General features: G+C 43.1%; 2 protein-coding genes across 4 annotated transcripts in view; one reads left to right on the top strand and one right to left on the bottom strand.

Annotated features, from left to right (window-relative positions):
• AKR1D1 (aldo-keto reductase family 1 member D1) overlaps positions 1 to 9731 on the bottom strand; it is an 88145-nt gene extending 78414 nt beyond the window's left edge. Inside the window, exon 1 of the mRNA XM_006929410.5 lies at positions 9604 to 9731. Coding sequence (XP_006929472.2) covers positions 9604 to 9666 — 63 coding nt within the window. The 5' untranslated portion in view covers positions 9667 to 9731. The remainder of the gene's footprint in view (positions 1 to 9603) is intronic.
• A 2276-nt stretch (positions 9732 to 12007) lies between these two features.
• The window catches only part of CREB3L2 (cAMP responsive element binding protein 3 like 2), a 121914-nt gene continuing 106279 nt past the window's right edge, over positions 12008 to 27642 (top strand). Inside the window, exon 1 of one of the 3 annotated variants that reach the window (XM_019825875.3) lies at positions 12008 to 12526. In XM_019825875.3, coding sequence (XP_019681434.1) covers positions 12425 to 12526 — 102 coding nt within the window. In that variant the 5' untranslated portion in view covers positions 12008 to 12424. The remainder of the gene's footprint in view (positions 12527 to 27642) is intronic. The other 2 variants (XM_019825874.3, XM_003983094.6) reach the window with 2 other exon arrangements.

The raw sequence follows: 27642 nt of genomic DNA, 5'->3' as shown, positions 1-27642 counted from the left end.
AAACCAAAAGTCAACTTGATTACACTTTCAGCACTCCCAGAAATGGAATCTTAAACCAGTCAATCAGGAATCACCTGATAAGCACTAGTTAGGTCATTCGTCTGGGATAGACCTCTGCCATCTCCCAAAGGATAGTAACCTTGCATAACTAACCTGCTTTTTTGCCACATGCAACTTCCTTGCTCCTGCTCCCTTCTGCCTATGAAAGTCTTTTATTTTGTACAGCTTCTTGGAGTTCCTTTTCTATTTGCCAGATTGGATGCTGCCTGATTTAATCACATTTTGTTCAAATAAACTCTTCAAATGCTTAATATGACTCATGTTATCTTTTTTTTTTTAATTTTTTTTAACCTTTATTTATTTTTGAGACAGAGAGAGACAGAGCATGAATGGGGGAGGGGCAGAGAGAGAGGGAGACACAGAATTGGAAGCAGGCTCCAGGCTCCGAGCCATCAGCCCAGAGCCCAACGCGGGGCTCGAACCCACGGACCGCGAGATCGTGACCTGAGCTGAAGTCAGACGCTTAACTGATTGAGCCACCCAGGTGCCCCGACTCATGTTATCTTTTAATGGTCCTTTTTCAGTCAGTCATTAACAAGACTGTACTAGATCTATATTGGAGGACTTGGAGGGGGGGGCGGTTCAAGTCTATTATTAAGTGAGAAAAGCAAAATGCAGGGAAGTGTGCATAATACAACAATGACCAAGCACCCCTATATGTGTATTTGTATAGAATTATATAGACATAAAGAAAAGTCTGGAAGGGTACATACCAGTGTTAGCACTGTTTACTTGGGATGGGATGGGAATACCAGGAAAACAGTTCAAAAAGAGCTTCACGCTAAAGGATTCAGGTTAACAACAGTATGAATAATATTTTAATTCCATTTACTTGTTACATTTTCTGTATGTATTCTATGTTTAAATAAAGCTAGTTTTTCCTGAAAATTTTCTGCCTTTTATATTATGCCAAGAACTTGCTCATGCTAAAATTATAAAAGTATTTTATCGCTGTTTCCTCTGGACAGTTTAATTTTATTTTATACTTGTGTCCTTAGTCCATCAGAAATTTATTTCCATAGAAGTCGTAAGGTAGGAGTTTAATAAAATTTTATTTTCAAACAGCCAGTTGACTGAGAAAATATCCTCTAACATTCGAAAAGGAGCTGTAGTGTATTGGCAGGCTCAGGCTCAGTGGCAGAGCAGTGAGAGTATGGCTTCAGAATGTGATTGTGATGCTGCCTTGTGGCACTGGAAGGGTGGGGAATCAAGATTTCTGGGGACAGCAATGGTAGAGCAGGGCCAGTGATGTGTGATTACACCGGCTCATACCTGTGCAACTCCTCTTGTTCACTGTGGCTCCTGCCATCCCTGATCTTGCCAAGATGGGAAGAGGTTACAGATTTTCTATTAGATTTTCAAAGGGTATCCTGCTCTCTAGGCTTTCATAGTGCCCTGTCTCAGAAACTGAGAGACAGAGACATGTTTCCTTGGCTTCAGGTAGAGTGGCCCCATCTATGACCCACTTCAGGGGCTGTTCTCTATCGGCAAACAGTCAAATCTGTAGTCAAGGGCCTTGTGATTTCCAGTCCTTTCCAGCTTACTGTCTACCCAGGGCACAATTCTCAGAGGTTAGAAGCAGTAATCTACACCTCCTCCTTTCATTGGATTCTTTATCTTAGTGCTCAGAGTTCTCATTACCATTTATTTTAGAGTCCCTCAGAACTAACAGGACTCCCAAGCCTACCTTGTAACCCTCAATCTCCCAGGGAGAGACTGCAGATTCTCCCAGGCACTTGCTCTCCTCTCTGCTCTACATGCAAGAAAGAAAAATGAATGTGAAATATAAAGACATCATTTCTGGTTAAGTAATGATAATTGAAAAATTTCTCAGAGCTGGGAATTTTCTTTGTTATACTGAAGACAGAACAAGAAGACTTAAAAGAAGGAATGTCAAGTAATATTAAAGGTTGGATTCCATTCCAAACTAGAATCAAAGGATAGAGCATGTTAAAATAGAAAGAAAACTCTCAAAGAACGGTAGAAAGCAGAGTGTAATAGAACAAAATAGGTGAGTCTTCAGAATCTATTAAAACAATGATGAGACAAGATAGGTGGGATCACATGGTTGGTTATAATAAAAGGGACAACTGCTCAAGAGGAATGATAAATTCCCAAGAAATGCAAATCTGATGGTGTCATCACAAATGATTCAATACAGAAGGCAAGAGGTCTGTACCTGGAGAACATGGTGTTTGTTGGGAGCTCTTGAATGGACATGTACAAAGAGAAGATAGAAGAGGAGTAGAAGGGCATGGCATACACCTTGAATAATACTGACAGGGAAGCTAAATTCTAAGTGTAATAAAGTCTGCTTTGTTTCTTTTTTTTTTTAAGGTTATGGTGGTTTTACCAAAGAATCAAAGACATATTTTAGGGACATTAATCAACAAAGGGATGTGCTTGCACTAGGAACTCAAAGGGTAATGTTGATTGATGGTGGCTTGATATTTGTGTTATGGGTTGAATTATGTTCACCCAAAATATATGTTAAAGTCCTTCCTAACCACCAGTACTTTATAATGAGACCCAATTTGGAAATATGATCATTGCAGATCTAATTAATTAAGGTAAGTTCATACTATAGTAGTGTGGGCATTTAATTCAATATGATTAGTGTTCTTAAAAGACGAGGAGAGAGAGACACACACAGGTAGGAGAATTCCACGTGAAGACACAGACACATGACTGGAGGGTGCCATGTGATGACGGAGACAAGGATCAGAAAGATACAGCTGCAAGCCAAGGACTATCAAGGTTGGACATCCACCACCTGGAGCTAAGAGGAGGCAAGGAAGGATTCTGTCTAGACTGCCCAAAGAAGGATGGCCCTACTAGCACCTTGATTTTAGACCTTTGGTTTCTAGAACTATGAGACAATTAATTTATGTTGCTTTAAGCCACCTGGTTTGTGATATTTTGTTATGGCAACACTGGGAGACTAAAAGAATTAGGCATCTTTTTGTGATGGAATCCTTTCTTGCCTGTCCCTCCCCTTCACATGGTTTTCATCGTTGATGGGGGAGACCTTTGTAAGCCAGCTGCTGTCCAGTCTCACACTTGTTCTCTTAGACATGATTTCACTTGGGAAGACCAAGTTTTCAAAGCTTGTGTTAGGTACCAGTGTCAGGGTATGACTCTAGAGATGTTTTTGCTCATTATTCTGCACAGCTTTTTCATGTGGGCTTAGGCAGATTTTTTTCTTTCAGCAAGAAAGGCAACAGGCTTGCCACTGAACTCTTTCTCCAATTCATGGGAAATAGAGGAAAGATCATAGTTTAGGACAGAGAACCCAAGATAATCATATCTTTCTATCACCAACTTCAATTTCCTTAGGTGCTGTGATATTCATCTACTGGCTAAGGCTTGAGGTCAAAGGTAATTTCCAACTTCAGGAAAGCTTGAGAAATGACAGACTGGAACATATCTGACTATGCCATTGGATTCTACATCTTGGAACTTGACTGAATATGGCCTTTTAATCCCCTAACCATTAGTCTAGGAAAAGTGTGAGTGGCAAGATTCCACATCTTTTTTTTGAGAAAGTTTTATACCTGGAAAATATGGACACATTATGTCTGGAATTCAACAGGTACTTGGCAAATTCTTATGGATAAACTGAAGAAATTATAGGACATGAAAAGAGAAAAATCAATAGGTTAATATTTATTGAATACTCAGATTGAAAGCATGTGGAAACATTGGGCTATGCCATCTTGAAAGGAGGGTTTTATTTTCATGATATGGAAATCTGTCAAGTGCCCAATTCTGGATATAATTAGTCTTAATAATTAGGATGAAGGTATAGAAAACATGTAGTGCAAATTTGTAAATAGATCAGCAAATAGAAATATAGCAAATAATACCACAAAAAATCAGGAAGATATCGTGTTGGCTTATGTACTTGATTTTTTAATGTTTACTTATTTATTTTGAGAAAGAGCGAGAGAGAGCGAGAGCATGCATGAGCAGGGGAGGGGCAGAGAGAGAAAGAGGGAGAGAGAATCCCAAGCAGGCTCCATGCTGTCAGCACAGAGCCCAACGTGGGGCTTGATACCCAATGGTGACCTGAGCCGAAATCAACAGTTGGATGTTTAACTGACTAAGCCACCCAGGTGCCCTATACTTGATTTTGGCTTTGGGAAAATATGACTTCCAGTTATTCAGGTGCCATTTATCTATCACAGACAGGAGGTTCTGATTCAAGATGGCAATGTAGGGCCATCCTGAACTCATGTCCTCTCATAGACCCACTGAATCTACATATAGAATAATTTCTTCTGAAACAAACCCCAAACTAGTGAGTGACTCCTTTTCTTAATTTAATTAAATGTTTTTTAATCTTCCTTTTCTTTTTTTATTGTTTTAATTTTATTTAAATCCAAGTTAGTTAATATATAGTGTGATAATGGTTTCAGGAGTTGAATTTAGTGATTCATCACTTACATATAACAGCCACTACTCATCCCAACAAGTGCCCTCCTTAATGCCCATCACCCATTTAGATCATCCCCCCACCTAATTCCCCCCCAGAAACCCTTAGTTTTTTCTCTATACTTAAGAGTCTCTTATGGTTTGTTTCCCTCTCTATTTTTATTTTTCCTTCCCCCCTGCCCCCACATTCATCTGCTTTGTTTCTTAAATTCCACGTATGGGTGAAATCATCTGATATTTATCTTTCTCTGGCTGACTTACCTCACTTAGCATAATACACTCTAGTTCCATCCACATTGTTGAAAATGGCAAAATTTCATTCTTTTTGATTGTCGAGTAATATTCCATGTGTATATATACCACATCTTCTTTATCTATTCATCAGTTGATGGACATTTGGACTCTTTCCATATGTTGGCTATTGTAGATAATGCTGCTATAAACACTGCGGTGCATATGCCCTTCAGATCAGTATTTTTGTATCCTTTGGATAAATACCTAGTAGTGTAATTGCTTGGCCATAGGACAGCTCTATTTTTAATTTTTTGAGGAATCTCCATACTGTTTTCCAGAATGGCCACATCAGTTTGCATTCCCACCTAGCTGAGTGACTCCTATACATTAGGCAAATGAGAAAAAAACCTACATCAAAATGGGTAGAAGAGCAGTAAATGGCTACATTCAGAAATAAGAAAATCTCAACTAAACAACCTAACTTTATACCTCAAGGAATAAGAAAAAGAATAAAGGAAGCCAAAGGTTAGTAGAAGAAAGGAAATAACAAAGATCACAGTGGAAATAAATGAAATAGAGATTAAAAAACCAATAAAAGGGGTGCCTGGGTGGCTCAGTTGGGTAAGCATCCGACTTCAGCTCAGGTCATGAACTCACTGCTCGTGAGTTCAAGCCTCACATCAGGCTCTGTGCTGACAGCTCATAGCCTGGAGCCTGCCTCAGATTCTGTCTATGTCTGTCTGCCACTCCCCTGCCCGCACTCGCTTTCTCTCTCTCTCTCTAATATAAATAAACATAAAAAAATTTTTTAAAGCAATAGAAAAAAATCAATAAATCTAAGAGCTATATTTTTAAAGAAAAAAAAAACTGGAATGCCTGGGTGGCTCAGTTGGTTAAGCATCTGACTCTTGACTTTGGCTAAGGTCATGATCTCACAGTTTGTGAGTTCGAGCCCCACATCAGGATCCATGCTGACAGCATGGAGTCTGCTTGGGATTCTCTCTCTCTGCCTCCCTCCCCACCTCTCTCAAAATAAATAAATAAACTTCACATTAAAAAAAAAAACCTGACAAACCTTTACCTAGACTCACCAAGAAAAAGAGAGAAAACTCAAATAAATAAATCAGAGATTAAAGAGGAAATGTTACAACTGATATCACAGGAATACAAAGGATCATAAGAGACTGCTATGAATAGTTATATGCCAACAAACTGGAAAATCTAGAAGAAATGGATAAGTTCATAGAAACATACAACCTACCAAGACTGAATCATGAAGAAAGAGAAAATGTGAACAAATTACTAGTAAACCAATTGAATCAGTTATCAAAAACCTCCCAACAAACAAAAGTCCAGGACCAGATGGCTTCATTGCTGAATTCTAACAAACATTTAAAGAAAAATTAATACCAACCCTTCCCAGGCTTTTCCAAAAGAATAAAAGAGGAGGGAATACTTACAAACTCATTTTATGAAGTCAGCATTACCTTGATTCCAAAACCAGATAAGGACACAACAACAACAACAACAACAACAACAACACAACAACAACAACAAAAGAAAGAAAGAAAAAGAAAGAAAGAAAGAAAGAAAGAAAGAAAGAAAGAAAGAAGAAAGAGAAAAAAAAGAAAATTACAGGTCTACATCCCTAATAAATGTATATGCAAAACTCTTCCACAAAATATTAGCAAGCCAAATCCAACAATACATTAAAAGGATGATACACCGTAATCAGGTGGAATTTATTCCAGGGATGCAAGGATGGTTCAATATCCACAAATTAATGTGATACGTCACATTAACAAAATGAAGGATAAAAATCTTATGATCATCTCAGTAGATGCAGAAAGAGCATTTGCTAAAATTCAACATCCATTTAATAAAAACCCTCCACAAAGTAGGTATAAAGGGAACATATCTCAACATAATAAAGTCTGTATATGACAAACCCACAGCCAACATCATACTCAATGGGGAAAAGCTGAAAGCTTTTCCTCTGTGATCAGGAACAAGACAAGGAAGTCCATTCTTACCACTTTTATCCAAATAGTACTGGAAGTCCTAGCCAGAACAATTAGGCAAGAAAAAGAAATAAAAGGCATCCAGATAAGAAAGGAAGAAGTAAAACTGTCACAATTTGTAGGTGACACAATATCATATATAGAAGACCCTAAAGACTCCACCAAAAAACTGTTAGAACTAATAAAAAAAATCAATATAGTTGCAGGATACAAAATACACATACAAAAATCTGTTGCATTTTTATACACTAATAATGAACTATCAGAAAGAGAAATTTAAAAAACAATTCCATTTGCAATTGCATCAAATGGGATTAACTACCTAGGAATAAATTTAACCAAGGAGGTGAAAGACCTGTAACTGAAAACTATAAGACACTGATGAAAGAAATTAATGAAAATACAAATAAATGGAAAGATATTTCTTGTTGCGTGATATTGTTAAAATGTCCACATTATCCAAAGTAGTCTACAGATTCAGTGTAATCCCTGTCAAAATTCTAATGACACTTTTCACAGAAAGAGAACAAACAATCCCAGTACAGACAAAGCAATTTTGAGAAAGCAGAACAACCTGGAGGCATCATGCTTCCCAATTTCAAACTGTCTTACAAAGCTATAGTAATCAAAAGAGCATGGGTATTGGCATATAAACAGACAGATAGATCAATGCAACGAGATAGAGATCCCAGAAAGAAATCCATGCATATATAGTCAATTAATTTATAACAAAGGAACTAAGAATATACAAAGGGAAATGACAGTCTCTTGGATAAATGATGATATGAAAACTGGGCAGCCACATGCAAAAGAATGAAACAAAACCACAATTTTTTTTTAACGCTTATTTTTGCGAGAGAGAGAGAGAGAGGCAGAGAGAGAGGGAGACACAGAATCCAAAGCAGGCTCCAGGCTCTGAGCTGTCAGCACCAAGGCCAACACGGGGCTCAAACTCATGAACGGTGAGATCATGACCTGAGCCGAAGTTGGACGCTTAACCGACTGAACCACCCAGGCGCCCCAAAACAAAACCACTATCTTAAACCATACCCAAGAATGAACTCAAAAGGGATAAAAACTTGAATGTAAGACCTGAAACCTGAACAATCCTAGAAGAAAACAAAGGTGGTAAGCTCCTTGACATTGGTATCGGCAATAATTTTTTGGATTTGACACCAAAAGCAAAGGCAATGAAGGCAAAAATAATAACTAAGTGGCGCAATATCACACCAAAAAGCTTCTGTGCAGCAAAGGAAACCATCCTCAGAATGAAAAGGCAACCTACCAAATGGCATTAACTATTTCCAAATCATATATCTGATATGGGGTTAATATCCAAAATATATCAAGAACTCATATAACTCAACAGCATAACAACAAATAATCCAACTAAAAAATGGGCAGAGGATCTGAATAGAGATCTTTCCAAAGACATACAGATGGTCAGCAGTTACATAAAAATGTGTTCGACATCACTAATCCTCAGGGAAAATGAAGAAGGGCAAATAAAAACCACTATAAGATATCACCTCACACATGTTAGAATGGCTATTAGAAAAAAGACAAGAAACAGTAAATGTTGGTGAGGCTGTGCAGAAAAGGGAACCCCTATGTAGTGTTGGGAATGTAAATTGGTGCAGCCACTGTGGAAAACAGTATGGAGGTTCCTCAAAAAATTAAAAATACACCTATCATATGGCCCAGCAATTCCACTTCTGGGTATTCATCTGAAGGAAATAAAACCACGAACTAGAAAAGATATCTGCAGCCCCATGATCATTGCAGCATTATGGACAATAGCAAGACACAAAAACAACCTAAGTGTCCATCAGTGAATGAATGGATTTAGAAAATGTGGTATAAATACACAATGGAATATTATTCATCCATTAAAAAGAAGGAAATCTTGCCATTTCCAGCAACATGGATGGACTTTGAGGGCGTTAAGTGAAGTAAGTCAGGAAGAAAGACAAATCCTGAATGATCTCACTTATATGTGAGATATAAAAACAAAAACAAAAACAAAAAACTGAATGTACAGATACAGAGAACAGATTGGAGATGGGGGGGTGGGGCATAATGGGTGAAGTGGGTCAAAAGGTATAAATTCCCTGGTTATAAAATAAAGAAGTCCAGAGAATATAATGTGCATCATGTTGACTCTAAGTACACATTGTGATGATCTTTTTGTAATATATGCAAATACTGAGTCATTATGTTGTGTACCTGAGACTAATGAATTAATGTAATGTTTTATGTCAATTCTATCCCCCCCCCCAAAAAAAAAACAAAGAAAGAAAAGAAAAAGAAAAAGACACAGGAGTAACTGCTGCTACTTTTTTTTTTTTAATTTTTTTTTTCAACGTTATTTATTTTTGGGACAGAGAGAGACAGAGCGTGAACGGGGGAGGGGCAGAGAGAGAGGGAGACACAGAATCGGAAACAGGCTCCAGGCTCTGAGCCATCAGCCCAGAGCCTGACATGGGGCTCAAACTCACGGACCGCGAGATCGTGACCTGGCTGAAGTCGGACGCTTCACCGACTGCGCCACCCAGGCGCCCCCTGCTGCTACTTTTTAAGGATGCCAGAGAAACTGGGGGGAGAAGGGGGAAGTCAACTCAATTGCTAAATCCTAAGAATGAGAGGGAAAGAGACAGACACAAAACCCAAGTGCAGAACAAGAAATACGAGGAAACATGAAACAAGGAGGGCTGGGAAAAAAATCACCATTAGGGATTGTGACATTATTTTTGGAGTACAGGTACATTTCATCAAACCTTTAGGGTACCAATTATTATATTACTTATTTCATGAAGAAAAACATAGTGGCTTAAAAACAACATATGTGTATTACCTCTCGTGTCCGTGGGTCTGGAATCTGCAGCTTAGCCCAGTCCTCTGGTTCAGAGTCTCTCATAATGCTGTAGTCGTCTCTGGGTTCAACTTGGGGGAGGAACTGCTCCCAAAGCCACTCGCATGATTACTAGCAGGATGTGGTTGCTCAAGGGTTATGGGACTCAGCGATTCAGTTCCTTGCTGGCTACCGGCTGGACGCCTCCCTCGGTTCCTTGCCATGTGGGCTTCTCCACTGGGCAGCTCTCAGCATGGCAGCTGGCTTTCCTTGGAGCAAGCTAGCAAGAGAGGAAGAGAGTACAAAGCAAGTGGGCAGTCAGAATCTTTCTTGGAAGCCATTACTTTTGCCATATTCTATTTGTTTCAAGGAAGTCCAGCCCACACTCAAGGGCAGGGAATTACACAAGGATATAAATACCAAGAAGCAGAATAATCGGAGCCAAGAAGCTGCCTACTACATGGGGCATAACCAGAGGCTGAGTCTGTCACAAGCAGCAATATTTGCCAGATAAATATTTGTATTCCACCATTAAGGAGGATGTACATGTTTCCTTCTTACTCATGTTGAGTGGTATGCTAAGAGGATGTGGGGAAGGAGGTAGCAGATTTAAAAATGAGAATTGGGGCACCTGGGTGGCTCAGTTGGTTAAGCGTCCGACTTCACTCAGGTCATGATCTCACAGTTCGTGAATTCGAGCCCCGCGTTGGACTCTGTGCTGACAGCTTGGAGCCTGGAGCCTGCTTCAGATTCTGTGTCTCCCTCTCTCTGCCCCTCACCTGCTCACACTCTGTCTCTCTCTGTCTCTCAAACATACATAAACATTAAAAAACTTTTTTTTTAATGAATCAAGGACGAAGAGAAAAACGAGAAAACTATTACACAAAGAAGGTGTATGCCCATAAACTAGAATTTCTATTCAAGTATTAAAATATTCTCAAAAGTCCCAGGAGATAGGACCGGACAAATGGAATAGTTTACATGACCATCTGCTGCTTAAAGACAACACAGAGTTCCAAGACCTTTGACTGACCCCACTCACCAAGAAATGCTTGCAAAGGAGAGGAGGAAGTACTCCCTAATAATACCTGAATGTGCCATTGTGAGAAACTTCTAGAGACACTTGGCAGACCTCTTCATATTTAAAATGAGAAAACCAATTAAAAATACCAAAAACAAAATGAACAAACTATATTTTCAATGACTTTGTTTCCTTAAAAGGAGGAGTCTAAAAAGAGGAAGAAAAATCACAGTGTTGGGAGAAAATACTAGAATAGGCTCTCTCTTCCCTAATCTAGGCAGGTTGGTGATCTGGTCCCTGCCCATCTCTCAGGCCTCCTCTCTCATCACTCACTGAGGAAAATCTTGCTGCAGAAACTGGCTTCTCTGTCAGCAAAACACCAGCTCCTCCTCAAACCTCCTTTCCTTCAGGTCTATGCTCAAATGTCACTTTCCCAGAAAGAACCCTGACGGCTATCTAAAATAGCATCGAACTGCCCCATTCTCTTACCTTGCTTTTATTTTTCTTTATAGCAGTTACTACTTTCTGAAATTATATTATGGCTTTATTTATTTATTTTTTTTTATATGTTCGTTTTGTTTTGTTTGCCTGACTCTTCCACAGAGATAAAAGGTTCTATGAATTCCAGGTCTTTAGCTCCTTGATCTTCAGGACCTGGAGAAGCAAGCCACTGGCTCTTATCAATAGTCTGCAGGGTGAATTGAAAGCAAAAAATAAGTGAAGCCCCTAAAAACAACATGTCAGGAGAAGAGCATAGCAGAAAGGGGGCGGAAAATGTGAACAGGCGATGACAATTTGCTAGAACTTTGCTAATACAAACTCGTGCACAATGGGGGAATATTTATGTTTGTGTATAATATGTAACTCATTTTTTAAACAATCCAGACTCAAATGACCTAATCTATATTAAGAAAATATTTAAGACCGTATATAGATATTTAAGACAGCATATGAAATATTTAAGACAATATATAAATCGGCCCACACAGCAGCTCTCTTTTTCCAGGAGCGCGCGCTAACTTCTCGGTATTCTAAGCGAAGGTACTGAGTTCGCCCTCCCTCTTTTGTAAAATGTATTCTTGTCGCTATTTGATTGGCTGTTCCTCCTAGGCCCCCATTTGTCATTGGCTACAATGCCAGTCCATCACTCCCGGATTCAAGCACTCCATTGGCCCGCTGCCTTAGAGAGCTGTGGCTGGTTGCGCCCTGGCAGAAGGAGTTCCCCGGTGACGTCAAAGGCGCTCCCCGCCCACATTCCAAAGTCTGGGCAGAGACTTCCCGCTGCCCAGCCTTAGAGGCGGGACAGGGAGGAAAGCCAGACTTCTGATTGGATAGAGCGGACGAAGTGAGTATCCGACTGGTCACTGCCCTAGGTGGAGGTGGAGTCAGAGCTGGATCCTGGAGCCCAACTGAGAAGCTCTGGGGAGTCTCAAAGTTTGTGTCTGGAGCAGTAGTGGAAAGTGGGCTTACTGCGAAGGGATTTTCTTAGGATGAGAGTTGATCTCCTGCCTTTATTTTGGATGCGCGCCCAGCTTTAACCCCTTCAGCCTTCAGCCAGATACCTGGGCAGCCTGTCTCTCCCCGACGATTCTCAGATTTCCGAGGACATCGGACGGGAACCCTTGGCAGTTCTCTCTCAGGCAGAGAACGTTTTCCGTTCCAAGTGCATAAGCCACACGCGCCCAGGCGCACACACGCACACACGCACACACCCCCTGCGGAGCCGGACCTCACCCTCTGCGGCGGCCCTGCCCGCTCCCCTCCTGCCCTCAGCATCCTCGGCCCAGCGTCCCTCGGACCAGCATGGAGGTGCTGGAGAGCGGGGAGCAGAGCGTCCTGCAGTGGGACCGCAAGCTGAGCGAGCTGTCAGAGCCTGGGGAAACCGAGGCTCTCATGTACCACACGGTGAGGACTCGGCGGGGTGGGGAAGGGGCGCCTTGCAAGGGGGAGGTGTGGTCATCAAAGGAACAGCTGGGGACAGGGACCTGGGAAGGAAGTATCTGGGAAGAGGCAGGTATGCCCAGAGTGAAGAGATCTAGGGAGAGGTGTGGTTTTTCTGTCTGAACAGACAGACGCGGGCAGCTGGCCCTGTTAAAGTTTTAATAATAGTAATGACAGTTTGTATTTCTTTAGCATTTGTACCCCCCCCCCCCAAGCCTTTTTCACATCTGTGATGTCATTTGCTCTCGCTGGAAGAACTGTAAAGCAGAAGGGGGAGGTACTGGAGAATAATATGCCACTGTTTAGTTTGCTATTAATTTTGTGGGAAGGTTTTTAAAAAAACTAAACAAAGAGGCATTTTCTTTCTTTCGCTGTCATATTCCCTCTTTCTTTACTTTCTTGGTTATATTCCTGTAAGTACGTGTGTGTGTGTGTGTGTGTGTGTGTGTGTGTGTGTGTTGGAAAGGCCCCTTTGACTTTAGGAGGGAGACTACTTTATTTGGTTTCTTGAACTGTACAGCCAAGAAGTCTGCTTCCTCTCTCTTCAGAGGAAAGATCAGCAGAGTCTGGAAAATCTGAGGCAGCTGCGTATTGCAAAAAAGCTTTGGAGAAGGGGGGACAGCTCACCAGTTCTTTGTTCAGCCTTATGCCTCCAGGACCCCTTTTGGGGATCGAAATGTCACAGAACACACTGCACATGCTCTGAAAGTTTCCATTTCAAATCTTTGGTTCTTAAATTTGCAAAATGAAATTTGTTTTCCCACAGCCAGCAATGCTAATATGATTTTATGTGAGATCCCTTTGGGGTTTTTTTGGGTTTTTTAAATGCAGAAGTTTGTAATGAGAGAGAGAGAGAGAGGCAGAGAGACAACACTAATGAGAAAATGAGAAGCTTGGCTGTCTCCCCTTCATGATTCTTTTAAGGGGGTCGGTGCCAGGATATTTGAAACTTTTGCAAAATGGCCTCAGGCTCCACCTCCTTGGCCTTTGCCTCTGGCTGACGTTATTTTGGGAAAAGGGATGAGGGCCTCCCTGTGATTCCCACCAAAGCGTTTGTGGTGGGGCGGTGGCAGAGAATGGCTTGTTGAAAAAAATGCAGAGTGCCGGGCTGAGAAGGAGAGGCAGTTCATGCTGGGGCAAAAGCCAGATGTGTAGCGTGATCTGGGTTTTGCTCACTGAGCCTTTTTTCCCCCGAGGAGACCACGTGGGTTGCATTTGGCTCGGTGGCCCAGATGTGCTTCCTGTTGTCAGTGCAGAACTTACAGCACATTGGCCTTCGAGTATCTTCTGATAATTGGGTGCTCCAGGTGTTAGCCATTTGCAGAGAGGCAGTTCTTGCCTTTTGTTCTAACACATACTGTGAGCATGTCTCATCCAGCGGCTGTAATGCCACAGTTTTGGGGTTGTCTTTCAGCTGTTGGGATGAATTATGTCCAGGCGTATGCGTTCCCTTTCAGCCTGTGACTTGCATTTGTGAGATCACAGGCCAGGATTTGAAATGCTACCTGTGACTTGACATGAACTCCAGATGGGACAGTTTGGACCGGCTCTAATTAAGATCTTTATGCACAGTTTCAGGGGTAGAGACCTTAACATTCCTTTTGGTATTAAGGGCTCAGCTTTTCTATGTCACGGTGATGAAGCAGTGATGTGTGATTATTTTTCTTCCAATTTTATTTTATTTTATTTACTTATTAATTTTTCTAGTTTTATTTATTTTTTTTAACGACTTTTAGCTCTAACACTTAGGGATGTATGTCTCTTCTGGGCAGCTCACTCATACAAAATGCCACTCATCATTGCTACAAGTCCTTGCCACTGTGTGTATGAATTAGTGTTGAAAGAGGTATTGGATTTAGTAGCACAGATGACTGGATTATATTCCTTCTAAACTAAGGGGAGTTTGGCAGAGATTTGAAAATAGATAAGTTTCCCATCTGTTTCTTGAACTCTGTTGGGTATCCAGTTGCAGAACTGGTTATTATTACTGTTCGTCCAAAATGTGGAATGGCCTGACCTCCAGGTCTAAATAGGGATTTAGTTCCCACACGCATGATTGCTAATGCCCTGTTTTAGCAAACCTGTCACCTACCCGATTTTAAAAACATAGAAGGTTCACGTTGCTTGAGGCTGGAGTGGTTAACGTCTCTGGCGCCTTCTGTGAGCCATCAGGGAGCAATGTTTTTCTCATTTGGTTATTGTAAAGAAGACTTCTTGGTTCAGAAGGACAAAGGCTTGGAGGGGGACAGGTTCAAAGTCTACAAAATAATGAAGTGCACGGATAGAACGAATATTGACTTGCTCATTCAATCCTGAGTTGTTACAGCGTTGGGCTTCCTCTTGAAGCGTAAAAAATAGTTCCCTTACAGATGACAAAATATTATTTTGGGCCAGTCACTAGTGCTTTTATGAACGTTGTTTCTTCAAGAGTGTGTACAGGCTAAACGTGGGCTCAGAAAAGATGTTGGATCTAGAAAACGAGAAGTATGTCTCTTACGGTTTGAAATCATTGTGAGAAACCTTGTTCCTTTCCCCCAAAACCTGCCTGCGTGTTGGGCATTTCTAATACGTATGTTGTGTTCCTCTAAGATTCTGTGCAAATTACATTTCTGGAAATTCACTGTGGGATGTTGTAATTCAAAGAGCAAAACAGGCTGTAAACTTTATATTATATATATACAGTTTATATTCAGAAGGATGCTCAAGAAATAGATTATTGTTTCTGGCAAGGGGACCTGGGGACTGGAGGTCAAGGGAGGGAACAGGGGAGAGGGGGTTACTTACATACTATCCCTTTTGTACTGTTCTAATTTTTACCTCCTGAGTGTATTTAGAAAATGAAGAACTAAAGCTTATAGGCACCATGTAAAACTGGACTAGAGGTAATTTTAGCCTGAGTCTCCATAGGGGCAGAGGGGATCTGGTGCTCCATTAAAGCTCAACACCTCTCAAGTCAGTGGAGGCCTTGGGTGAAGAGAGGAGGCAGGAATGCTTGGTGGAAAGGGACTCTCAGGGTGGAGGATTAATAGTGGGTTTGGGTGTGGTAAATTTTATGATCTTGGTAACTTTCTTATATCTCGGTTTAACAATCTGGAAAATAGGGATTTTTTTTTCAATTTTTGCAATGATTTTAATCTTTGTAAAAAATTATACGATGGGAACTACGAAGTCTTGGCAAAGATAATGACAGACGTTCTGCTTGTTTTCAATGCAATTCATGTAAATCCAGTACTTTGTAAGGTTCTTTAGTGGTTATGCACTAAAATTTTATATCTCGTTGGTTCTTAAAATGAAACGACTGATTCCAGACAGTGGGAGGTAGAGAGTTAAGGGAATGTTCAACCTGCCTGGTGTCCGGATGTGAAGGCCATCTGGCTTCCTCTTCTATCCCTGAGTGCCCGGATGGAGTTGGCTGATCTCACAGGCTGGTGGTTTCCCCTTCCTCCTAGCTGGCCCAGCAACTGATGTGGCTCCAATGGGATATTAGAGCTTTTGGGCTGATGTTCCACCTTGGAGATAACTCCTATTGTTGGCCTGTGGCCAGGTCCTGAGGGGGAACCTGGGTCCCTGTGGCTTGAGAATATCATTCATTACTTATCACCTGATCTCCACAAACTGAATGATAAGCAGTGAGTTCACGGAGAATTGCAAAGCAAACATACTTTGTCTTCAACGCCCTCACTTCACCATTCTTTACCTTTGTTTTCAGGTTTTCCTCCCTTTTTAGACCCCAAGGACTCACTGTAATGGTGTTCTCTTTCTAACCTCTCCTCTTAAATTTTGCTCTCATGAAAGATTTGATGAACTTATACTAAAAATTTAAATATTAGTAAGGCATAACATATGACCCCCTAAATGGGTGTTTACAATTACTTCAGCTCAAAAGGGTGAATCTGTAAATGGAGAACTTAAAGCAATATCCAGGTTGTACAGGAGGAATATTTGGGGAATAGAGGGAACTTTCACTATTCTTCCACTGTTCCATATATTTGGCCCTTATTCATAGGGCAACCAGGTACATGTGTTGCTAATTAATCTACAATTTAATGGATTTTCATTGGCTTGGTGAAATTTCTTTGACCCATTATATTATTGTCTCTGAAATTGTTTGCATAGTGATAACACAGGTTGGGGATGGGGAATTCAGGCACAGCCCTGAAGGATGAGACGGTGAGGCTGAGTTTTGTGCTTGCCCTCTTTCTTTAATTTTTTTTTAACACTTATTTATTTATTTATTTATTTATTTATTTATTTTTTTAAATTTTTTTTTCAACGTTTATTTATTTTTGGGACAGAGAGAGACAGAGCATGAACAGGGGAGTGGCAGAGAGAGAGGGAGACACAGAATCGGAAACAGGCTCCAGGCTCCGAGCCATCAGCCCAGAGCCTGACGCGGGGCTCGAACTCACGGACCACGAGATCGTGACCTGGCTGAAGTCGGACGCTTAACCGACTGTGCCACCCAGGCGCCCCAACACTTATTTATTTTTGAGAGACAGAGAGAGACAGAGCATGAGCAGGGGAGGGGCAGAGAGAGAGGGAGGCACAGAATCCGAAGCAGGCTCCAGGCTCCAAACTGTCGGCACAGAGCCCGACGTGGGGCTCAAACCCACAAACCGCGAGTCGATGACCTGAGCCGAAGTCGGACGCTCAACCCACTGAGCCACCCTATGTACTTGCCCTCTTTTTTGAAAGACCCCTGAGTAATAGTATTCTATGGAAGCAGGGAGGCCTGATGTGAATTTGCTCTTACAAGAGATATAAGATATTGTACGTAGATTAATAATTGATTAATAAAGTTTGCAGCTGTAACCAACTGAAAACTGATTCAGATTGCTTATACAATAAGTAAATTATTATGTCATGTTGTAAGAGTCCTAGAAGTATGGCTCCTTGTTTGGCTCATTTGGCGACTCCTTGGTATCATTGTGGTCCTAAGTGCCATCCATCTATGTGCAGATTTCACCTTCAGGTTGGATGCAACCAGGAAGCAGCTCATTCCCATATGCGTTTCGGGTGTTCAATTCAAAATGACAAATGTCCAAAGGAAAAAGAGAGGTTGTATCTTCCTGGGTCCCTTTTTAGGATGGAAGAAACTTTTTTCAGAAGCCTATCAGCTGATTTTACTTTGAGCTTCGTTGGCAAGGATTGGGTCACTTGACCATCGTAAAACCAATGGCTGGAAAGGGATTTACATGATTGGCTCAGATCAGTCATTTGGGGACTAAGGAGCGATTGGAGGCTCAATCAGCATGACCATTGTAGTGATCCTTAGGAAAATAGTCTGAGTTGGCAGTCCTTTCTTTAGTGGGTTTGTTTGACCAATGGCTGTTTTCCTCACAGAGGTGGGCTAGCAAATGGAACATGTTTTAAAATCTACAATAATGAGCCTTGGGAATAAAATATCAAACCAAGTACTGTGCCGCTTGCAAAGCTCTAAGGATGTTATTTAGCTGTGCTAATAGCACCCAATGAAGGAAGACCATAGAGACAGGAATAGCCTCTCCAAAATACACACAAAGGATATCTGGGAGAGTGTGCCGCTGTGTCCCAACTCACTAACTAGAATTAACTATATTATCTGAACTGTCTGCATCAGGGTCAAATATCAGGACTGGAGGTAACTAAGTCCGTGATCATGCTTATCATGCAAGACAAGAATGACTTGTTTCGTTCAAGGGCCACACAACCTCTGATCAGCAGGTGCAAAGCCAAATATCAGTATTCAAAGAAGCTGTATTCTCAGTTGTTTATAGCTATTCAAATATTGACAAGCCCATGTGTGCCTGTTGGCATCTTGAACTGCCTGCCTCAGTCTGGCATGGCTCAGACCTGTCTGCTGACTGACTTGGGGCAAATGGCCCTAGGCCTTGGTTGGGCCCTTAGTAGGGTTTTGGGCCTACCGTTGTAGGATGTCTGAATTGTCCAAGTGAGTGCTTTTATGAATGAAGGGAGTGTTCATGTTCCCTGCCCCTGCAGAGTCAGGATTGAAAGAAAATGATGAGACCCATGATCTTTGGGTCACCCTTGAACCTATTCCTCTTCCTCCCTGCTCATCACATGCTCTTCGTCTCTTCCAAATGAAATTCTAAGTGACCTCGATTTTCCCTGAATCGAATCACATGGGTCATCTGTGAGGCGCATAGGAGGCAATGGCCTGTATTGTCTACAGACAATCTGAGGCCTTGAGCACTGAAGAGATTTGCTCAGCTGAAACACAAGCTCCTTGAGGACAGGGGACATGACTTTGGCTCTGCTGTCGTCCCATGATGCTTAGCCAAGTGCAGGATGCTCAGAGATACATAATTAAGTGGAGTGAAGCAGTCTTAGAGAAATGATAAGCTCGGTGGCCTTGACCTCTTTTGTTAATATATTTTTAAAACTCTGAATTCGTGTAAATGCTTCTGCAAATCTGAAAATTTAGTGGAAAGCAACATGGGTCATTTGGCGTCAATAACTTTTCTTGCATAGTTGAGAGAACAAGGTGGGAGTGTGGATGGCTGTCTAACAGTCCCAGTTTCCACTAGAGTGGCATTGCAGGCAGCATTGTGGAAAGGGTGGGCTTTTGAACCAGGCAGATTTGTTGTCGAGGGCCACTGGTTCTCTAGTGACCTTCCACAAGTTACCTCACCTCTTTGGGTCACGGTTTCTTCCCATGTCACTGCCTGGCCCTGATAGATAGGCTTTTCCACTCTCTCCCCTAATCTGGGGAAGAGAGGTCCTCACCTCAGGAGTCTGACATCATTCGGGAAGCACGGGGGCCTGTAATTATTCTCTCTCACACATCTTCATTTCCTGTCCTTCTACCTTCTGCTGTAAACATACGTCTCTGCTGTTGCTCCTTCGTGCTCATTTTTTTCTCCCTTGATTACTGCCAGGTTTTCTCAAACAAGTGGGCAATAGCTACAGTCTCCGTTTCCTTACTTTCTGCTTACTTCCACACCCTGTCTGTTCTGGTTTCTACTGTTGCTAGAAGATCGTCCAACTTCTGCCTAGCTGCTAAATCCAGTCTGTTCTCTGTCCTTACCTCCTAGGCCTCATGGAAGTAACTTGGCAGCATTGACCACAAGGTCATCTCCTAACTCATTCTTGCTTTTGGCTTCCGTGACGGTCTGGTGGGCTTAGCTTTTCCTTCTTCCCTGGCTTCCTTACTACCTGTTAAATGTGAGCAGTTGGTACCTTCTTTCTGTATGCTCTCCTAGGCCCCTCTGTCACCTTCAATACAGCTGGTTCTCAGATTTTCATATCTATTACTTGTCTCTTGATGGAAAGTGGGAGCTCTTTGGTATAACCCAAGATTCTTCTGGGCCCTCATTGGCTGCGGAAGAGCTATGGCTCGGTAATCCTTGAATCTTCATGATGCATTACTCTAAGAGTTGGGGACACTTTGAACCCCCTTAGCACTGCATCCCATTTATCTCAGGGAATCTTTACTGACTTAGCTCTCCTGCGTATAGATGCATGAGAAGCTCACAGGTCATTACTGGGACACAGTTGTTTCCAGAGTCAGTGTCACCCATCACATGGAGGCTGTGTTTTGGCTGGGCTCGTGCTTATTCTTCAGATTGGGAAACACTTTGTGGTGTTCTGGGGTGGTATGTCTGGTTTTTTCTAGGACTGTGTGGAAGGTCAGTGCAAAAATCAGACATGACCTCTTAGAATCATGTATCATGTATTCCTCTGTTGTGTGTAACTGCTGTCAATCTCAGTTACAATTGCCTCATGTTGAACTGTCTGTCTTTGAACTGCTGTATTGTGGAGTAATTTATTTATATAGATTGTGCTGACATTACTGAAAAGCTTTGAGGTGTTATTTATTTATTTATTTATTTATTTATTTATTTATCTTTTTTAAAGAGTTGAGATGGGGTACTCTGAGCCACCCAAATTTCTATGCCTGCTTCTTGTTAGAAGTGTCGACAGTGTCTCTTGGAAGAGAGTTCTTCCTTGGCGCATAAGGCATCTTGTTGTGTGAATTCATTTTGAAACAAGTTTACTTGACATTCTGGGTCTCAGTTTATCCGGTTGTAAAATGCTGCATTTGTATCGTGTGGTCCCAGAGAGTTTTTTTATTTTTATTTTTTTTTATTTAAAAAAATTTTTTTTCAACGTTTATTTATTTTGGGGACAGAGAGAGACAGAGCATGAACGGGGGAGGGGCAGAGAGAGAGGGAGACACAGAATCGGAAACAGGCTCCAGGCTCCGAGCCATCAGCCCAGAGCCTGATGCGGGGCTCGAACTCACGGACCACGAGATCGTGACCTGGCTGAAGTCGGACGCTTAACCAACTGTGCCACCCAGGCGCCCCATCAGAGAGTTTTTTTAAACCCCGTAGTTCTGTGCTGGATATCATGCTCCTACCCTTGCAAGGCTCTCAGCTTTAAAAAAATGATTTAAAACACCAGTAAGTAGATTTAGTTGATTCCTTGTATAATTGGGGCAGCTAATTGGCAGATGTCATGCTGCATTTTGTAGCCTCTGTTTTCTGACTTAAAACCTTGCTTCAGTAAATCCCAGACAAAATAAAGAATGGAAAAACAGAGAGGCACAGAGGTAGGAAACATTTTTTTAACATCAGAAAAAAAAAATCCTCTTCAGACTTCTTGGCAAATAAGAGGAGTCTGGGGGAAAAAAAAATCCATAAACAGTTTCCTAGTTGTCTGAGTGGAAAATCCTGGTTTTTAACATTTCATATCTTGGAAATGTCTGAATAGTTTTTGTTTAAAGGGAAATTCCTTTTGGCTGAGAAAGAGCCTGCAGGATTCAAACTGATAGGGTGATGTTTTTAGAAAACTTGGAGGAAATAAGGATTTGTGATGAAAATGCTTTCTCACTGGCCAATTGTGTTAAGCAGAAATTTAAATCCAAGGTTACCAATCATAACATTGTAAAGGTTCAAATATTAACTCCTTCCTTCCCATGGCTTCCTGTCCACGCATCCTGGGGAAACATCTCTCACAGTCGGTCCTTCCTCCAATTTGAGGAACTTAATGAACTGCTTTTCTAAACCTGTGCGTGTTCTAGGCAGGAGGATATGACATTTGTGACCTTGTGGCCCTCCCAGTAGAGTGGGAAGGAAGATGTATAAACAAGTCATTAAATATCTGGTGTACATTTTGCGTTAGAGCTGTATTCAAAGTGTTTCTGGAGCACAGAGAACACAAAGAGTTTGGGAACACCTCACAGAGCAGGTGAGATTTACAGTGGGTCCTGACGTATAAAACAGGAGTTCTTTAGGCAGTGGGAACAGCAAGTATAGAGTAGGAATGTGCAAAATGTCATGGTTGACTCTAGGAATCCCAAGTAGTTTTATGTACTTTGAGAGTAGGTGCCCTGCGGAGAGTGTTGGGGTATATGACAAGATCATAAAAGGTCTACATGCCTGCTTAACCATTTGGCCTTTCTTTTGTGGGCAGGAAGGTGGGAGGCTGTTAGGGCTTTTAACAAGAGAGGGACAGGAGCAGAAGTATGTTGTCGAAAGGAAACCCTAGTGATTACGAAGGATGGATTGGAGGGTAGAATTAATGGTGGTGAGATGATCTGTGGCTGCCTATTTCAGCCGTGAGGTCGAACAAGACACCGTGAGGGCCTTGGACCCGACCGGGACGAACACATGAATGCAAGCAAGGGCTGGGAGCCAGACCGGGAGACATGGGGACCGTGAGGGACCGTGAGGGGGATATGGGAGACCTCCTGTTTTCTGGAGTGGCAGACTGAGTTGGCGGGGCTTCCAGTGACCTGGAAACAGGATATTTAGAGGAGGAACGCGTTCAGTGGGGAAAATAAAGAGTTCCCTTTCAAACATTGATTCTAATATGTCCATGGAACATTCGGAAAAGGACTTTGGGAACTTGGATTTAGAGTTCTGGAGAAAAGTCTGGACTGAAGGCGTAGACTTGGATGTTGCAAGTCTAGTGGGGATCACTGAGGCCAATAGCCCACAGAAGCTGGTCCAGGGAGGTCAAGTGAGAGTGACGAGTAAGAGAAAAGCTAAGGATGGAGCCCTGGGGGCCCTAGAACGGTTGGCCAAGGAAGAGGAATCTGCAGATGGAACTCAGAAAGAGCCGATAGGAAAATGTGGAGAAAATCCAGGAAAATCCCATCACAGGATCCAAGAGAAGAGAGAATTGCTACAGAGTGGTTAAGACAAATAAAGACTGAGCGTGCACTGCAGCTGGCTCCAAGGACTGTGTGCATGGCAGCTGAGCGCAGTGCCTGTGTCTCAGGGCCATGGCGGCCTCCCTGTGGTCTGAGCCCGTGGCCTGCTATGTGGCATTGTGCTTAACGGGTGGAGGCCTGGTTTCCAGGCAGGAGTGGAAGACAGACGGACAGCACCTAGGAGTAAATATGCACGGTGGGTAATATATGCAACACTGCCTCTTTCTTTCCTTTGTTTTTACAGAAGCCTAAAACAATCCTTAAAATTGGCCTTGGAGACTGTCACAGTGCCCAGGCACTTTTATGAAGGTACTTTCTTCATTCTTTTCTCCAGGCTGAGTCCATCTGTCCCTGGATGTCCTTCTGGCTGGCAACCAGGAGTTTGTGCGTGTGTCCCTTTGTGCATGTGTCATTTATGGCCTTGGAGCATGCAGAAGGCTGGTCTCTGGACTCTTAATACCTGTATAAGAGTGTTGGGATTTGCCAAATGCCTGTAAGATGTGAGGCTTTGCTTTATTTCTTCTGACTCTTCCCACGAAGGAAGTATAGGGTAGACCCCACTGATTGCCAAAGATGGGTTTGATTACAGATAACATCAACCCTATTCAACAGGCAGAGAACCTAATTGGCCCCATTTTTGTATGATATGATAGTAGGCGAGGACAAATGGCTTTGCTATAAGAACATGAGCCTGAGGGTTTGCCAGTGGAAGGAACGGTAAAATAAATGATGCAGCTTCAAGGAAAATGTGCAGCTACAAGCAGTTCCTGGGTTTCGAGACCTACACAGGGGACTCTTGTGGGACACCCTGCAGCCACCTCCCTGCCCCCTGCGTGTCCCCTGCGTGTCCCCTGCGTGCTGCGGCTGACTTCTACCTTTGTTCTCTGCTGTGCTTGTGTGGCCCTCGGCCTCCTGGGAGATGAGCAACAGGCACGGGAGGAGGAGCTGGGCAGCCAGGACTGAGGGCCCACAGGAGGGCGAGAAGAGGAGGGGATGGGGAGGAGGGAGAATTCCACTTCCCCCAGGGAGGAAGCAGGTGGCCCTTCTCAGCCCTGAGCAGAGCAGACACCTGTGAGGAAGCTTAGGAACCACCCCGACTTTCAGCTGCACTGTGGGTTGAGTGGTCTCTTGGCTGCCTAGGTTGTTTCCTCGTCATCTTGTTTGCTGGCTTCTTATCCCATTCTTTCAGTAACAGAATGTCCTGTGAAGAACCTACGTTACAAACGTAAAAACAGTAGACTTAAGGGGCCTGGGTGGCTCAGTCAGTTAAGCGTCCAACTCTTGATTTCTGCTCAGGTCACGATCTCAAAGGTTCAAGAGTTCAAGCCCTGAATGGGGCTCTATGCTGCCTGTGCGGCACCTGCTTGGGATATTCTGTCTCCCTCTCTCTTTGCCCCTCCCCTACGAATGGGTACGCTCTCTCTCGCTCTCTCTCTCAAAATAAAGAAATACATTTGAAACAAAATAGACTTAATTTTTAAAAATAGTTTTAGGTTCACAGTAAAATTGAGCAGCATGTATGACGAGTTCCCGCGCACCCCCTACCCTCCCGGCACCGTGCACAACCTCTACCACGGTGTCCGCATCCTGCTGCTGCGAAGTTTGGAATGGGGAGTCAAGATTCATCAGCTGGGGTTACCTGAGGCAGCTTTTGATTTTAACTTTTTTTTTTTAATTAGTCACAGAGAGGCTTTCTTTTTAGTCCAAGAAGCTAAATAGCTCACAAGAGCCTTAAATAGGTGTGTGTGTCCGGTGGGGGGGGGCAGTTTTTTGTTTTGTTTTAATAAAAACTTCAATTTAGGAGCAGCCGTAGAGATTTCAGCAGAATTTCGGTTAAGATATGGCATGTCCCCTTCCCCAACCTTCCATTTACAAGTGGCATAGGCACTCCTTTCCTTTGGAAAGGAGTTGGGATCCAGGGGGGGAAATAGCATGTTTTTTTCATGACCAAAGCACCCTAATCCCATCTCTGTAGCTATGACTTTTAACTTCCTACCCCGAGATGGTATTCGGCTCTGAGGCCCTGCCAGGAGTTGTTTTTCTGGTTCTGCTCTGGATTTGCAAGTTTTCTTTCCAGGGCTCTCTGCAGCCCATGACCCACATTTGGAAGCAGCTGGAAGGCCTGGCGCCCTGGGCTGAGGAGGCGGAGGAGGGCCAGGACCCAGCCCAGGTGTCGACAAAGCTGCCCCCCCCTCACCACCGCTTGGGCCCCAGGACATCATGTTCTGACTGAAGGTACCCACCACCCCCAGCCCTTGTCACCGTGGACGTTTTCGTGTGTGATGAGAAAGATGAACAGAAAAATAGCAGCCAGAAAGCCATTTGGTGTTTCAGCTGTGTTTACATAGTAGGAACATGAGGTAGGTCGAAACCCAGCGTTTCCTTTTGATTTAAATGCACACTGATAGGAGGCAACTGAAATTCAGCCTGGCCCAGCTAAGAGGTGGGGTGGCTGGGTCGGTACGTGCAGCTTTCTTATTCCTGCCCTTCCTGGGTCTGGTGTGGGACTCTGAACATCCCATTGTCCGCTGATGGCTCAACAACTCGGCAGGGGGGCAGTAGAAAAAGCAGAGATATGGAGTCAGCACAGACTTCATAAACCTTTTCACCAACAAGCAATTATGTGTTCAGTGCTTCCAAGCCTTGTTGGCATGGCACTCGTAGACCATGATGTTCTCTGCCGGGTGCACCGGAGCAATGGGTGAGGCCGATCACGGCCCAGGGCCTCTGTCAGCTCCAGCCTCTGCTTGAGGCACTCCTTCGGCCCACTCGTTGTGCTGAGCACAACATAGGTAGTCAATAAAATACTTGCTGACTGGGGACACCTGGATGGCTCGGTCGGTTAAGCATCCGACTTCGGCTCCGGTCATGATCTCGCGGTTCGTGAGTTCGAGCCCCGCGTCGGGCTCTGTGCTGACAGCTCAGAGCCTGGAGCCTGCTTCAGATTCTGCATCTCCCTCTCTCTCTCTGCCCCTCCTCTGCTCTCTCTGTCTCTCAACAGTAAGCAAATGTTAAAAAAAAAATACGTGCTGATTGGGGCTCACAGTGTGGTGCTAGTGTTCCCTACCCTGGGTACCCTTCTGAGCCTGTTTCACAAGGCCACGAAAGAGGATGAGTGCCATGATGTGACCAAAGCGTCTCTGTGGGTGGTGTGTGGGCCCTGCTTAGGAGATAATAGGGTCCCGCGCTCCAGTTTTTTGGGTTTTTTTTTTGCTCCAGTAATTTCAGGGATGCATAGGAAGAAACCCATTGCTGAATTCGAAACTTCAGGGAAAAAAAATTAGTAGACAGAATAAAGCCTCCTGGATGTGACCTAATTGTTTTATTTATTTATTTATTTATTTACTCCAGGTCTGTTGAGATACAATTAACATATAACACTGTCTTGTATAAGTTTAAAGTGTACAACATAATGACTTGATACGTGTATATGTTGCAAAGTGATCACCACGATAAGTTTAATTCACACCTATCACCTCACCTTGTTACGAATTCTTTTCCCCGTGATGAGAACTTTTAAGCTCTGCTCTCTTAGCAACTTTTAAATATATCATACAATGTTGTTAACTATGGTCCTTATGTTGTACGTTAACATCCCCAGAACTTAATTTATCTTATAACTGGAAGTAATAAGACCACCTTCACCCTAATGTTGTGGCCAGACATTTAGGGGGAAGGAAACCTTAGAGTTTTTTGTTGTTGTTGTTTTGGTTTTTTGTTGTTTTGTTTTTTTAGTTGCTACCTGACTATTTTTAGGCTTAACTCCTGGCCTTGATTTGCATGACTAAATTCACACTTCAGTTTTTCAGGCACCTGCTTCTGCAGAACCGAACTTCTTTGGAGGTTTTGAGGAGTGGGTGGGTAGCAGGTGTTAACATTCTTCAAGTCACAGGAAGGAAGGCAAGAGAGAGCTGGTCCATTCCCTGTCCCTGCCACCCCGTGAAACAACTGTCTGTGACAACATTGAGATCGTTTACATTGCTTTTCTTTTTTTTTTAAATTTTTCAACATTTATTTATTTTTGGGACAGAGAGAGACACAGCATGAACGGGGGAGGGGCAGAGAGAGAGGGAGACACAGATACAGAAACAGGCTCCAGGCTCTGAGCCATCAGCCCAGAGCCCGACGCGGGGCTCGAACTCACGGACCGCGAGATCGTGACCTGGCTGAAGTCGGACGCTTAACCGACTGCGCCACCCAGGCGCCCCTACATTGCTTTTCTAATACGAAAAACGTTTCTGGGGCTGACTGTGACATACTGAGGAATCCATTAGTGTGAGAGTGGGCGAGAACAGTAAACATGGCATGGAGCAGCCCCGTGGGGCCCTGCCGTGGCATCAGGGAGAAGTCTGGAGGGCTCTGCTTGTCCCCTGGGCCTTCCCAGCAGAGCGACTTTGAATGCTGTTGATAAGCTGTCGCAACTGGCATTGAAGCCACAGGCTGTCTTTCTGACCCATGGCCTGACTGCATTCAGCCTTTGACCTTCCAAAGTAGTTGATGTAAGGAGAGTTGAGTGAGAGAACCTTCCCTAAGTCTACCTTCTTGGGAAGCAGGTTCTAAGTGGGTCTTCTCTGCCTTCCTTTGATCTGGACCTGCCAGCCTCCTATCCAACAGAAGTTCCCCAGAGATTGTGCCATGTGAATGGACCCACTCCCATAATGCCTTGTTATTATTTTGGCAATATCAGTAGGGCTTTGGGAGAGAGCCGCTAGAAACCTGTGCCCTCTCTGGAACCTCCACCCTCTCTGGAAGTCATACATTTTTATTTTCAACAACAACAACAACAACAACAACAAATTGCTGGTCATGGGGCTAAATGCCAATGAGAGAAAATCCTTAGCTCTAGAAGTTAACAAACTTGAAGGAGTCACCTGATGGTTCTTCTCCAAGGAGCCGCATTACAGCGAAGCAGCTGGCAGAT

This window comes from Felis catus, chromosome A2, assembly GCF_018350175.1.
Source record: "Felis catus isolate Fca126 chromosome A2, F.catus_Fca126_mat1.0, whole genome shotgun sequence".
NCBI lineage: Eukaryota > Metazoa > Chordata > Mammalia > Carnivora > Felidae > Felis > Felis catus.
Note: the sequence above shows the minus strand (reverse complement) of the source record. Positions and strands in the feature narration are given on the sequence as shown.